At 42.4% G+C, this 15,853-nt stretch overlaps 1 protein-coding gene across 2 annotated transcripts in view; it reads right to left on the reverse strand.

Annotated features, from left to right (window-relative positions):
• LOC142559977 (uncharacterized) overlaps positions 1–15,853 on the reverse strand; it is a 56,153-nt gene that overhangs the window by 9,512 nt on the left and 30,788 nt on the right. For both annotated transcript variants that reach the window (XM_075671701.1, XM_075671700.1), the window contains exons 16-18: positions 14,868–15,009; positions 3,290–3,331; positions 1,636–1,668 (exon numbers count right to left, since the gene is read on the reverse strand). In XM_075671701.1, the coding sequence (XP_075527816.1) occupies positions 1,636–1,668; positions 3,290–3,331; positions 14,868–15,009 (217 nt within the window). The remainder of the gene's footprint in view (positions 1–1,635; positions 1,669–3,289; positions 3,332–14,867; positions 15,010–15,853) is intronic.

Consider the following 15,853-nt stretch of genomic DNA (forward strand, 5'->3'; position numbering starts at 1 on the left):
CTTTATACCAGGCTGCATAGTGGCTTGAGATTTTCAAACAGATTTTTGTATGACTTGTACGGTGCCATGTGAGCTATGCGTTATCTTGCATTTAAATTAAATTTATTGTTTGTGGGGATTTCTGCAAAACAAGTGTGAACAAAAATGACAGCCATTCCACTCTGTGAAGATGGAACGGCAGCGAAAGCTGACGACAGTCAGAGCTCTCAAACGAAAAGCAAAGTGCATTTGCTGCCATTCCATCTTTACAGAGTGGAATGGTTGTCATTTTTTTTTGTTGCGAGTCTGGTGCCGTTGCTCGTTCGAAGGTGCCTGGGCTCGCGATTGCATTTTCATTCAGCATCACGGGAACATTCTTTGTCAGTGGTTGTTTTGCGCCGGCGCCGTTTACATTCTCGTTGCTGTTCCCTCCGGCGCTCCTTGTACGCAAGTTGTTCTTCGGGTGTACAAAATATACGTGTCCGCCCTATCGATAATGCAGCTGTTGAATGGCTCACACCCCCTTAATCAATGGCTCATACCCCCATAGACATCACCTCCCAATTACGACGAAAGAAGAGAAGTGAATTCTATGCTGGAATGATGAACAGCAGCAGAGCCAGCTGTGGAAGACAACGACAACGACAAACGCTTGAGCAGTGGCACTAGCGTGTTCGCGTGGTTGGCGCCGATAATTTTGAAGCCCTTTTTGAAAAATTTGCACGAAACATTTTTTCAAAAACATCTATTCTTATCCGTGTACCTGGAACCTCTTTGGATCTCATGCGTGGCAAGAATAGTTCAAGGGCGCGTTACAGGTCCCCGAGCCTACAGGGTTATGTGCCATTGAGCTTGGACCCTTTCTGCACTATCACCAGGATCGGCTCACATGATTTTTCCTGTTGCTTGACGCCGAAAGTACTATGAAAGGTTAGTCATATACAGCTCTCACTGTAAAATTACAGCACGGGAAGTGGTCACAACCAGGGGCGTTTTGTCTGTAGGTGGAACAGGCAGCCGCTTAAAGCACCTAGTCACCCCTCATCGTGCTTCACCAGCAGGCCTCAGTCAGCGTTGTACTCTGTTAGATGCAAATTTGATTCTGTTTTGGATCTTCATTCAATCCCCTTTTTATGGCTGATTGTTCAATGAACAATAAACTAAATCAGAAAACTATATGATAATTTTCTCTATTATGATCACTAGTACATGTCTTGCAAAGTGGTGTCGAAATTCGTTAGTGGATCAATGCATCAATATTTTGTGCCAAAGTAGAGAATAAGGGCGCAGACTTTGCTTGGGCCTGCAAAATACCTTAAAAACACTGCTGGTCACAACACTATGTTCACAGTGTCTCAACTTGGGCTGCTATCATAAATGGCTGCATAGCTCTGGCTGTGGTACATACCAGGATCGATTTTGAGATAAGGGTGAGTTATTTGCTGAGCCTGGAAGTGGTGCTGTTCGATGATAGAGTTGGTTCTTGGAGAGAAAGAAAGGTTTTGGAGAGGAAAAGACTACTTCTGGTGTCCTACAAGAGGGCATATCTCAGTGCATATTCCTAAAGTCAGGTGCTAGGCGTTGAACATTTGTTTGCATTGCTTTTATACTTCCCCCTTAAAGAAAATCAAAAACACATAATAAACAGAAACTTACCAGGTGGTGGTATTGGAGGTGCCGGAGGAATGTCTAGGAGGAAAGAAAACCGAACGAGGAAAAGAGAAGTAAAGGATAAAGTATAGCACGTCAGCGCAGTTAACGAGAAATTAAGTGCAGCAGCGAGCTCAGATATCAAGCTGTACCGTGCTTGTTGAATCACAGGCTTGTGCAGAGATAGCACCACACTTCCTTAAGTAGCAAGAGGGAGCGTACTGGACGAGCCTTCGTGCACAACATATACTAAGTGCTTTATGAAGGCAAACCTAGCAGATATGGTATAGCCGAGAGAGCAGTGTGAAAAGGCCATGTGAGTAGGTTTTTCGGTAGGGAAATGCAGTGTAATTGGTCAAAGTGCATTTCCTTTCATGTTCAAGTAGAATGACATTTATTTGCTTGTTTAGTGGTCTTAATCAGGGCTTGTGACGTCACCAAGAGCTAGTGCCACATTTTCCCAGGAGTGGCGCCAATCCCACCCAGTGTTTACATTGTTTTGTCATTTATAAAAGCTCTGCTGTCGCTAAAAGTGACTTTTTGGGCATCTTGAAGCACTAATATACTCTGTAGGCCTTTGTTTTCCTTATATCTAAATAGATTTGAGTAATAAGTCTATTGGTAGCCAGAAAAGTGAGGCTCTGTTATGTCATTGCAAGTTATCACACAAAAATCCTACTATAGTGCGAATCAATGTAGTGAATACCCACTTGGTTGAGTCTTCTGTGGATTGATCAACAAGGGATATTTCATTCGTATTGGAAATCTTAACTATTCTCTCACACACAATATTTAATCAACAGTGGTTGCACAGGAGATGCTTTAGGTTGGAGCCAATGTTCCAACAAGGGGACTTGTAAAAGTCACCAGTCACTAGACAAGTCACCTTGTAGAAGCATTGGCTCCTGCCTGAGACACCTCGTAATTGTTCAACCACTGTTGATCATTTCAAGCCTCCATCTTGCTGTCAACCTCTGTTTTGTATGTATTTCTACAGTATTTAAACCCTTAACCTTACACTTTTTCAATACAAATCTAGATAGAACGCTCTGCAACGGGCTGCAGTTTATAAAGGAAAGGAAATTGGTGTTCACTTTTATATGTGTTTCAAGTTTCTAGGCCTGAAAGTCCAAATACTGTAGGCACGAGAACGTTCAAGATTTCCAATACAAATTTAATATCTTTTGTTAATTTATCCGTGTAACAATAATAAAAAAGATTCAAATTTCGGGTTCTGTGTCAAAACCACTATACGATTATGAGGCACGCTTTCGTGGGGAACTCTGGATTAATTTTCATCACCTGGGGTTCTTTATCGTGCACCTAATGCACAGCACAAAAGTGTTTATGCATTTTGCTCCATTAAAATGCAGCCGCCGCAGCCATGAGTTGATCCCATGAACTTGTGCTTAGCAGCGCAATGCCGTAGCTGCTAAGTCACCATGGCGGGTGCCATGCAATACCTGACCAAATGGGCCCTTGCTCTTTTATTTTGCATTGTAACCAGTAAGGCGAAATTCTGTGAGTGTGTAAATGTTACTATGTGCCGTGCTGCAAATATTGCGGTCTGGTCAGTCATTAAACTTGAAAACATTCTTTTTCTTCTTGTAATTGAATTCGATTGCTTACTGATTTGGAAAAGCAGCAAAATGGCACTTACTCCTTTCCACGTACCCATATGGATCGTTTTCTTCGTATGTCTCTGAAAGAGAGAGAAAGAGACATGGGATGATCTTTATTTTGCCGCTCCTCAAAGAAGGCTCGTGCATGCATTAAGCATTCCAATTCGCGGTAGTGTTGAGGAGAATGCATGTTTTAGGATATTTATGGTGCCGCAGTCCTCTTTCATCTGACAGTGCATCGGGCACTGTAGCATTAGTTAAAGCCTCTGAGGAACCCTGGGACATGGGCACCTCACTCTATAGTGTACTTGAATGCTATTGTTGAACGCTAAATCCTCACATCACCTGCATCTGTCTTTGAAATCTGCGGACTCTTGGCCTGGAGAATATGCAATACAAAAATGAATGACGTTTTTCTATTCTTGAAGTTCATGCATACAAATTGTGTCCGGCTGGTGAAATAACTCACGTTTTCGTCACTGTTGTACATAGATTTGAAGTCATTCAAAATCTAAAGGTCAATATAAGGGCTACACTGTTGGGATTGCCTTAGCACCCTCTAGCAGATGAGATTGTTTTCTGGTGAATAAAGAAAGCTGTGTGCCCAAAAAGGCCGTCAAACAAGCGCTGTGTCACTAAGTGGGCCCTAATTTCATTGTCCTAATTCTTTGCCCGAACTTGTAACATTCTGGTGACGAGGGTGGGACATGGTCATGTGTCTAAGCGGACACTAGATTCATTGTCCTAATTCTTTGCTCTAACTTGTAACATTCTGGGAACGAGGGTGGGACATGGTCATGTGTCTAAGCGGACACTAGATTCATTGTCCTAATTCTTTGTCCTCACTTGCAACATTTTGGTGACAAGGGTGGGACATGGTCATTTAACCAAGCGGACACTAGCTTCATTGTTCTAATTCTTTCTCGCAATTGTAACAAACAGTACATACTTTAGACAGTGGGGAAGTGTTCTTTCAAAACTGTTTATTTTGTATTTAGTTTAGGAGAAAAAAAAAAAAAAACTGGTCAATGAAGGCCAAAGTTTGTGTTTCTGAACTTTGTACCAAAACTGGGGCAGCGGTTTGTCAGCTTTACATCACAAATTTAGAAATACTTTCATGTGTTTGAGCTTTCATGAGTGGCTTAGGTTGAGCCTTTTGTTCCTGTCACATGCTGTCAAAATCAATGACTTTAAGAGGAGATAGCTTGCTTCATTGTGGTCTCACCACCCATGTTTCACTTTTGCATTCCCTTTTTCCTCTTCTTCACGGTAAGATATGCGACTTTTCTCGTATTGCACAAGCGTAATTTACAAGAGCAGCTTAACATTCTTGCTTAGTGGTGCTTAACAGCATGGAAGTCCTTATAAAATTTAGAAGAGGGAACTCTTGCACTACTGTCTATGGAAGTTGCAAGTATGTCGGTTCAGCCAAGGTGGAACTGATAAATGCAGGACATGGCTTTGCCTAAACTTCATCCTGCTGGCTTCAAACAGCTTTGTGACTTGCAAAGTGATCGTTTGCAGCAGAATGTTGCTATATAAATAAGGTGACGATGGTAGGGGCGTGGTCAAACTAACCTTAGCTCGCCTTCAAGGAATGACAGCTCCGCATCATTGCTGGGACTCAAAGACCCCCAACTTTATTTTCCCCTCACCTATATATACATTCAGAGGGCCCCCTTAATCCACTGACTTAGGTGCATACATTTAGTGATTACAATAAATACAATGGTTTGCAATCATTATTCATGTGTGTAGGGACTTATTTTCTTGTTTTTAACATCCATACCACTCTTGTTATCATGACTACTCTGCATTTCTGTTCCCCCCCCCCATGTAATACCCCGAAAGGGGCCATTAAGGGTTAATAAATGACGGTGATGATGATAAAAAGAAAACTATGATTGCTAAGATTGAAACAATGAGTGCTGTGATTTGGAGAACTATCTCAGTCTGCTGACACTTGCACGGGGCCAGCATTTGTTGGGTAATTTGTATACATCTGGACCTCATCAGTCCCTGCGATTTTCACATGGAACCCTTCTTGTGGCCATTGCTGCACAGGGTGTCTACCAACCGGGAAAACCGGGAATTCTCAGGGATTTTGAGTAGTCCGGAAATAATCAGGGTAAACTCAGGGAATTTGTGCCTCTATCAGGGAAAATTAGCTGTAATTTTATTGAAAGGGTCGAAAGTCGCGGTAATGCTGGCTCGAGTAACAAACAGGAATCGTAATGAATCGTCTTTGACACCCTGTTGTCGGCTGGAGGAGTTGCCAGTGTACAGACAACGACAGACTTTCCAGATTCCCGATAATTTGGACGGCTTCGCAGCACCACGTACCCCATAAAGTCAATGTATCAGAATGTTTGAAATTTCGAACGCAAGAACTCTTCGCCGTCAGATTTTCCGGACGTTTTGCCGTGACCGCATGTCTGAAACGGCATTAATCAAAGCCACCACCACTACCATTTTGAATACCTCACCACCTCAAATCGGCGCTCTTGCACGCAGATCCGCTGGCAGCTGTAGCCACCACTGCGGCAACGCTAGGCCTAGCTGCTTCAAATTTCGCTATGAAGCTTCTTGCCGTTGGGTGCCGTGTTTTTTATTGAAAGAATTCGCTGCTGGTCAGCAACGGCATGGACTCCACTTTTGTGGTCCTCGTGATTGGCTTCGAAGCTTGGGAAGCATGGTGCATAGCATAATGCCGGTTCCCGAAAGTCAGCTTCGCCTCTGTACAGAAATCTTACTTGGGGGAAGCATAGACAAAAGTATTGCAGTGAAGCATAACAAGCATGGGAAGGGGCTATTGCCACGGGACACAGTATGTATTCTTTAATTATACACGCGTGTACCTGGTATTTCGTGTCGCAGTACGAGCACCGATATGCCTAATACGTGTAGCGACAGGCCTTCAGAGTGTTTTCGAATGTGCCTGTGGCGGTTTGAGCCCTTAAGGGCAATATATGACATGCATTTATTTTTTCCAACTGGCGGATTTTTCTGATGTTTTTGCGGCCTCTAGGGAGTTAAAAAAATCGGACGTGGACTGTGCAACTGACCAAGATGATGCTTCAAATGGTCCGTGGGGCGAACGAGTGGCGGAAGGAGGACAAGAACAGAAAGGACCTACGCACTGAGGAATGAATGGGAAAGGAAGCGCGCTGCCGCCGTTTTGAAGGAGCTTGAGCTCAAAAAGCCAAGTGTTGGCGGATGCTGATCAATTTTTTTCATATGCTTACTAGAGTGTCAGCATCGGGCGATATGGTTTCAGCGCGTCTTGACATAAAACATAGTTCTGCGTCACTCAGGGAATTTTGCATAGGCACTCAGGGAAAGCTTGGAAAACTCGGGGAATTTGGAAATGTCAACTTGGTAGACACCCTGATTGCAGTTTGTCATACTTGTTTGCCATGACTTGATGTTTATGCTTGTATGTTGCTGAAGCGCATTATTTGCATTGATGCTTACTCTCTAAACGCGATGTCATGAAAAAAGATATTTTTTTTAAATGAATGAAAATGTTTAGTTTGTCTAAATAAACATTATAAGAGCACCAGCCACTACAATTTTGCAAGGTTTCTTTTTGTTTGGCCCAGCTGCTGTACCTAGAGAGCACTTCCCGAATTTCACGCTTATATAAAAACCGGGGGCCTCACAGCTCTTGCCTGTCGCTGTGCACATTTGCATAATGCATGTCAGGTGAAATTTCATGGTATATTGCCAAAGGGTAATTTGTGCCTACATTATGGCTCCCTCTACTGGAACGGTTACATTGCAAACTAAAAATAGTGTGTTGCATATGAAAGAAATATATAGTATGCGTCATGTAATTTAATGTGACATTGTATATGGTTATTATGTTGTAAAATATTGTACAATTATTATATGGAATATGTTGTGGATAAGAACCTGCAGATATGGCAGTGTCGTGCTAGCCATTGTTAGCCTGTGGCAGTCTGAGGATAGAGGCAAATTACTGGGTATTGCCTGTTAACGTGAAATCTGTGAGTGGTTCTGCCACAGAAGAAGCTTTGACGTTTGCATCATGCCAGCTTGTGCTCCACACTACTGCCATCCACATCAAAGTAACATAATGCTACTTTCAAGTGGATGGCAACTTATTCACTCTTGGTTGACATGTAATGCTGACCTTGAAGGAATCAGCACTGCTGCTCTGAGTGTTTGGTAGAGTAAGCTACTTACAATGCACACCTATTAATTGAAAACAGGAGCGTTGTCTCTGTGCATTTTTATATCTTGCATAAGACAAAGACAAGCGCAAGGTTATCAGTATGTTAAACCATATATGATGGTCATATCTTGTTAACCAGTAGTGGCAGTCCATGACTGCTATGTCTACTACCAATGTGTGCATAAAGGAAATACAGGAGAAAAAAATTGCTCACAATACTGCAAAGAAGCAAGATGCATGGCAAACACAAAGCACAACTTTGACATGAATGAGCAAAAAAGGGCGGCATGCACTACTTAGCAGTCAGCACAAACAAAGCACCTTTGCAACTGTAATCTCTGCTTTGACCTTATGCTGTGTAACCTCATCCGTCGATTACAAAGCAGCCCATTTTCTTAACTGAGTTTACCATGGTGATATATGAGATCCACACTATCTCCTTAATATTCAGGCAGGGCAAGCATTGTTTATGTTTTAATAGGATTTTAGTAGGAGTAGGATTTTTATGTCAGCACCACAATGCAACACATGCTGCACTTCTCTCACAGCCTTAGCTCGAAACATTGAACATCTCATGCATACTTGCAGATGAATTGCCAGGCATTGTAGATAGCTCACTGCTCACTGCATGCAGTAGGGGCAGCATGTTAAAGAATGTTAGTACAGCCAAGATGCAGGGTTTTTAATGGGTAATCTGGAGTGTATACAAGATTGGCATGCTTAGTTTTTATTCATACCTTACCGTCGCATTGAAACACAGTCACTATTGATGTCCCAAGTTTTTATCTTCTGCTTACAGAGGCAATTGCACCTTTCAGTTTTTGCAAAAGTCACACAATGCATGAACTTTGAGTGTCACGAAATGCGACATGCACTTGCACTCGCCAACACTGAAATAATTATCTCAAAAAAAGAAAGAAGAAAAAAAGGTTGTTGCAATGCCACGAAATAAAGGACAGCAAATGCAGCTATTTTTCAGCTCTCTGAAGCACTCCTGCTATTGGAATTTTTAAGAAACTTTTGAAGTAGAATATAGCATGCAACAGTTTTTATAGAAAAATATAGTTAATCATAAGATAAGTGCAAGTAGACAAGTGTTGTAAACCTGTAGACTAATGTACAGGCAGTTGGTAGTGCAGTCAGTGTCTGTTCATTTTACCTCATCTGGCCATAAAAACTGGTTTGTATTATCTGAGTTACACACACACAGACCATAGCGGCTGCAGTTCAAATTTTCGGGACACTTTCTGGAAGACTAAATTATTGTTTGGTGTAGTCTTTCCATCCGCAAAGACAATGTAGGCACTGTTTCTGCAATACTTATGTACCCACTGTTAGATCAAAAAAGCAGGCAAGTGATGGGGTGTGTCTGATGAGTCATGACGTTATTTGTTCCCCATTTGTGCTATGCACCTGCATTTAAAAGGTGTTTGGCTTATGAACATTATATAAATGCTTGCCCAAAGGGACTGATGGGTTATTAGCCACACCCACGACATTGCAATTGCCAAATCACAAGTGAAATTGCCTTTAACTCTTGTGGAAAAAAATGAAAAAAGTTCGGACGAAGACTAAAAAAAATACATGAAGGCTGCGTCCTTGTCCAAGTTTTTTGTGCTGTTTCCCATACCTGCTAAGCGAACGAACTATCCCAATGTCGCACCCTATTACAACATTGCTCCCTGTGAAACAAGGTCAAAGTGCAGCAATGTATATCTTAATTGCATGCATGCAGAAACGCAAACAACACTAGACAACAGACACAACACACTCAGTTTTTGTTAATGGTAAGGTGGGGAAGACTTTATTGATGCACGTCACTCAGACTTTAGCTTGTACAAGACTCAATAAAAAGTGCGACACCTGAAAGTAAAACTGGACAGTGGTCCACAAATAAAAATTCAACGCCAAGTGCCATCAACACTCGCGACGGCTGGAATGTGACATTTGGATGAATCCAAAGCCAAACTGCTACTTGAGTGTTTCATTTTGATCTTTACACACGAACGGACAAAAATTTTTTAAAGAGGTAGGTAGTACAAAAATGTTAAAAAAAAAAAATATCTCACAGGACACAGAACATGGCAAAATTGGGACAGACTGGCATTCTGGGATATGGATCTTGCTTTGTAACCTCTGTATATAGTAAGTATATATCTATATCTCTTCTCGCTAACATGTCTCTGTTAACATTAACGTTAAAGTGCTGTTAACACTTGGATAAATGTGCCAAACATGTGCTGTTTGCAAAACACTTCTTTTGACAAACAGTCAACGTGCACAACTCTTCAGTTTCGAGCCCAACAATCACAAAGCCTTCCACGTTCTGAAAAACCTGATGTTTCATCCATAAACGAGCTCTAAGGCACTTTTGTCGCACAAGTGACAGGCTTCGCTGGACACTTGTCACTCTTTACAGGACAATGTCAACAGAAGTGCTGCTACATGCAACTGCCGCCAGTAACCGTCGGAAACATATTTTTAACCTCTGCAAGATGCGCAGCTCCCGGCATTAGTGGTTGAAGCAAGAACACATCTATGCTGTGTTATGCAAACGCATCACTTCCAACACGCAAAAGAGAATGGTGCGGTGAATGAACTATGACAGCACAGTGCGACCTCCAGAGGAGACTGACGCAGGATACCATCTCATAAACCTAAGGAAGAAGTACATAAGCAATCATCGCAATAGACTGGGAAAGGTCAACCGTGGCTCTGACAGAGCAAAAGACTGCCACCTCAATAATGGCATGCTGGACAATGTTTCTCTCGCTCACTAAAAGAAAATGTTACTCAGTAGCACAAATTGGCATGCAATCATTTGTTCGGTGCCAGTAACTGCGAACAAGAAGCACCTCTCTGGTTACAGAGCTCCAGAAATTGTTTCCTCAGTACTACTACCACAGAGGGACAACTCCAATTAGCTGACATCTGGTGAAAAAAAAAAAAAGAACAAGTGCAAAGCTAGTCTTCTATGTACACAAGTGAATATCTGGAAGAACTTGACTCTCATTATCAAATGGGACGGAGAAGGGAAAAGACAACTCTAAACATCTTAATCTAAAACAACTGACAGCCCATCAAAGTTCGGCAAGAACACCACTCTTCTAACGATGACAACACAACAGAATTTAGTGAAAGGTTGCTGTTTAAGTCCACTGTGAAATTTGCAGCATCATCCTTCCACCAGGGACCAGAGCACGAAACACGACGATGTTGCCATAACAAAAAGGGAAGTGCAAGTTAACAGCAGTGCCTCAATAATGGAATGTTTAAATCACGATCCGTCACCAACAATGCATGGAACAAACTGCAGCGTTTTAACAATGCACCGCATGTCACACCACAAAAACAGCTCCAGTGTATTGTTTTTCCAAAAATAATGGACAAACAATCTTTTGACCCAAATGTAAGAAGCATTAGGTCTTCAAGATGAAATGGGATAACAAAGTGGGAATGCATTCTTAAGAATGTGTGCTTGTGTAAAGCATTCAGTTAGGAAAGGAGGAAGGAAGTGTCCTGCGTAACAGGAGGAACCTAACGATGCTGAACTACAAGATAGTTCAAGTAGCGAGCACAAAAGCAAGTGTGAGAAAATCAAAACACCAAAACAGCTGCTGTGCTGCAAGTGCTTTTGACACCTTCATCAAATGCCGACAAACACACCAGAAACAATGTACATCACCAGAAAAAACACTGCACACAAGCATTCAACAAGCAACAAACTGCTTCATTAACTTTCAGACAAGCCACTATGCTTTGTTCTGTAAAGCACGCGAGTCTAGCTAGCCACAAGTCTTGCAACATATATCTTGATCCTAGATTCTCTATAAAGACCGAAGGTGAGATGCAAGACATGCACTAACCAACCTCAACACACTAAACAGCTGCAAGTGCTAAGTGCAGACATACAGAGAAAAGTGCACCTCTTCAGGTGGCCCAATTCTAAACTATTCATAATGTAAACACTACAAAATGGTAAAAGCGCTTCAAATGTCCATCTATGTATGGCATCATTTTGGCAGTATACATGAAAAGCCAAACATGTGGCCTTGGAATTTGGAAATGCAAACTCTGTTATCACAACACTGTTTTGATCCTTAGTGGCTTTGAATAAATGCAGCTTGTAGGAGCGCTGCGTCTGCATGGATGTCTTGTGGCTTTTTCCTAAATGCTGCCGCACACACAGCTCGCTGTGTAGGTACTAGCAACAAGCCACTTCAATATCATAATGACAGCTACTCACTTTGATTCCAGCTCTCTTGCCAAAGAGAAGGGCATTAACACATTAAAGGCTCTTCTCTACTGGAATAAAAAGGTACATATGAAACTTGAGCATGTGTGAACGTTTGAGGGTAATAAATGCCGTCTCTGTTGTAGCCGTTGCTGCTAAAATGTTTCCACAACCATATTGAAGCAAAACATATGGAAGATGTCCACAATGATGCCTGCACAACTGTTATGCTGAACTGGTAATGGCTACAGTTGAGCCTTGGTGTAATGAATTATCGAATAAAACAAAGTAAATCTAAAATGAGAGAATATTATTGGGTATCCTTATATTGAACAACAGATATAGCGAAGTTATTTTCCCGTCATTGAGTGTGTTTATTATGTGCAATAGCAGTAAGGTGCTCTGTACATAGAAATGCAACCTCTGTATATAGAAGTCACACCTAATCACTGGGTGTATGCTTAGATTTGCCACAAACAAGGCAGCAAAAGCAAACCTTAGGCTGGATGCACTATACTTCTCTAGCCTGCATGACTCGGCATTCATCGTTCTGTTATTACGGCAATTGCCATTAGAGGCGGTGGATGCCCACAAGCACTAGCCTGCGAGAAAGTGGTCATGCATAATGCAGGTATTTTGAATTTTGGCTGAGAAATCTACAAAGACCTATGCAAAATGCTGAAGTCAAATGTGTAAGATTTGGTCTATTGAATGACAAGAGAGAATCTTTTCAAGGTGGTTGGTAGTTGCAGGTTCTTTGGGAATCATTCACATTCATGCTGTAGGAACAATATATCCATGAAACTCATTAGCACATAATGTTTTTTGCTGCAGACAGATGAAGCGAGAGATAGCCTATCTACTGCTTAAAAGCCACCTAGTTTTCATTCTCGTGGCATTTTGATCCAAGTCTACTTTCTCTTGGTTCAGATCAACTTGGCCAGTAGTAAAAATTTACATAGCTATAGCACACACTGGAAGAGCTAGCATCTTCTGTTAGTGCCTCACAATTTTGGCAGATACATCAGCTTCTTCAGACACATCACTATGTATAATTAACACCTAACTACCTATTGCTACCAGCTGAAGTCCAGCACACCAATTGTACAAGCACTAAAGAGGCTCTAGACACGCAGCACAGATGCAACATTGCGCAGGTCTTTTAGCTGCAACACACTAGGCAAGCTGAACAACACAGACAAGAAACCAGTGCCAAGTTGGGGTATACTTCAAGCAGCGTTAACTACAAGCAAAGACTTAAAAAGTCTTGGTCGCACTACTGTCTTCAACATCACAGCTGTAACAATGTTTTCAGGTGTCGAGTAACAGCAGTTACAAAGGGAAACTTCACCACATCAGCATGTTCTCCACTGAAGCCCACTCAAAGCACGCCGACACACGAAAACATCCACAGGTTGCACTATGATGTTGGTGATCTCTAAAATTGGCTTCACACTCATGGGGCTACTACTATTTGCCAGTTGAAATTTTGATTGCAAAACGTTAAGCAGTATGCACTACTACGCTTGTGTGGTGGTTGAAAAATGTAGCCATCCTGTTAATGACTTCTTGTTGTAGAGATGTATGTGTGTTTCAGTGCAGATACTGACACATTATGTAAACTGCAACCATTCAAAACAAGCCTGGAAAAGTCTCAGCCATGGCATCACAGGCCATGGTTTGACAGCACTTGTAGAAATGTTGCACATGTGAAGTGCACCAACGACGCTTAGGCCACAAAACTTCTCGGAAATAAGGTATTGCTCAGACATTCCATGGTGCTGGCAGCACAGTGCGACTTACCAAACGTTAATATGAGCCAGCCTCTAAAGGGTTAGAATATCCATAACCTCATTAAGAATCAGCTGTATTGAAATATCTCTGCCCTCCAAGTTTGGAAAAAATAATGGCAATCTTTCTATAATTTTTATATGTAATTTCTTTTTTCAACTGCCAGGAATGACTTAAAAGGAAACAGTACTTCGATGTTCGAGAATGCGTGATCTACCACACAAGAGATTGAAGAATCGAAAAAAGCTGCTTTTTCTCGTCATAGTGACGGCAGGCATGAAGAGCCTGTTCGATTGGCCACATCTCTGCTAGATGTCCACAAACAAAGGGGAGAAAAGAGGAAGTTTTTTTAACCTTCTAACCAAGAAAATGCACCACTTTTGTCGTTATCTGCCAGCTCAACAATCGCCTTGAATTTATCTCTTCTTTCACTATGGAACCTGTCAGCATTTTTGCGTTAGCACTAGTCAAACAGGAACAAAAATGTGGTGCTGTTTTCTCTCCTCACTGATAATGAACAATGAACGGCAATGCTAAAGGCACGCTGGGCGTGCATCACATGACCTGGCATGTTTTCACCATGCCCCTAAAGAAATAGAGAACTAAAGCAACTCTGTCCTACTCAATGATGTGTAGCAATGTGAGCCCATGGCATGCTCCAAAGACGGCATAGCTACATTGTAAGCAATAGCTATTGCAGAACTTCTCTCTCCTCTGTTTGTTCAAAGATAAATCTTGTGGTAACACAGATGTATAAACTGCCTCACAAGGATGAAGAGAGCATTCTCCACTCACATCGGCGAGAGAGTGCTGCAATGTCAACTGGCAACAAACTATGCCAGTCGTCAGCATTGCGGTTTGCACTTAGACGAGGTAAGGAGGAAGCTTTCAGGTATGATTGCTTCCACTATCTCAAGCGGTTACCTGAAAGTGCACTGCACCTTGTGTTGGTGCTAACACCTAACATGGTGCATGGCAATCCAGTTTCACACCTCGTAGGTCAAATACACATCAAATGGATGCTACAGCAAACAACCACTGGGTGCTACTTCTCAAAGCAGTCAGCGAGGAAAGCGCAGCATATTGTCCGTTTCATCGTCTGCCACACAAACACGACAGCGGAAGCAGGGGTAACAGCAGACGACAGACGATACGCAGCACACGGGAGATGTTCGAAACCACTCTCGCACTTGGGTGGGGGAGGAGGGTCCAGCAGCGGCGTGTACAAGCAAGGATGCTAGTGGGGACGATTTGTAGATTTTCCGCGGGCGGAGGATAACGAGGGTCACGCACAGTCCTGTCCTGTCAGTTTTCGTCGCCTGCCAGCGCGCAACAGCAGAAGCAGGGGTGATGAAACGGGCGAGGCACGCCCCTTAAAAGTAGCGGAATTCACCTTTCTTCCCCTGTCGCTCGCGGCGGACCCAGTCGGCCGGAGCAGGCGGCTGGCGAGGTCCGCCTCCGCGTGGACTTCCCATGCCCAGTCCTGATGAACTCATTGAGTCACCCCCAAGGTCGTGAGGTGGTGAGGAGTCACCCTGCAACATGAGACGAGAGACCGGAGGAGTGTAGATGGCACTAACTGGTACTGCATCATAGTTAACGTGCTAACTTAGACATGTAAGTGAAGCAAGTTATGCGGACAGCACAACACAAGCTAGCACTTGAGTTCACGGAGAGGAATGCAATACAAACAAGAAGACTAGATATGCTCACAAGTCCTTGGCATGGTTTCTCTCATTTTCTAATCCTGAGCTTGTGATATAGTATACAGAACGAGGCAAAAAGGGGCAAGGCAAGTAGACAAATGATATTGACAGGGCAGAACTCAGTCTAGCAAACAGTTTTATTAATATCCATAGTTTCACAGGGATAAACCATAAAGTAAAGAAACAAGCATGATCATGTCTTAAGAAGCTATTTTGTTATTTGGAGCTGGTAGAAAAGCAAACACATTAATCTAGGGAAACAGCAAATTAGTTCTGAAGGCCATTGGATCATTTCTTTTTCTTCTGTGGAACATTTACTGTCACTCCCTCCCTCTTCTTCTGCAGTGAAATTCTACAGACTAGTAAAATTAGCTCATAAACAACTCTGCTCTGTACACAACTGTTTTCGTTGTTCCATTCAGTGTCTTGAGCTAGTGACAGTACAAATATAGAGATTTGCATTATTTCACTTGCTAAGAATTGGAAGAAAGCACTAAAAATGGAATATATACATCACAGTGAAGTGCTTTTAACTAAAGTCACTAATAGCATCGTAACTGCTACACAGTAGTTGAAAATTTGACATCTGCTTTGGGCAGGAAACAGCCGGTGCACCTTAGTGTCATGCACTAACAAGTCCCACTTTGTTGCTTTGTTGTTTTTCATTTGTGCA

Source organism: Dermacentor variabilis, chromosome 10, assembly GCF_050947875.1.
Source record: "Dermacentor variabilis isolate Ectoservices chromosome 10, ASM5094787v1, whole genome shotgun sequence".
Taxonomy (NCBI): domain Eukaryota; kingdom Metazoa; phylum Arthropoda; class Arachnida; order Ixodida; family Ixodidae; genus Dermacentor; species Dermacentor variabilis.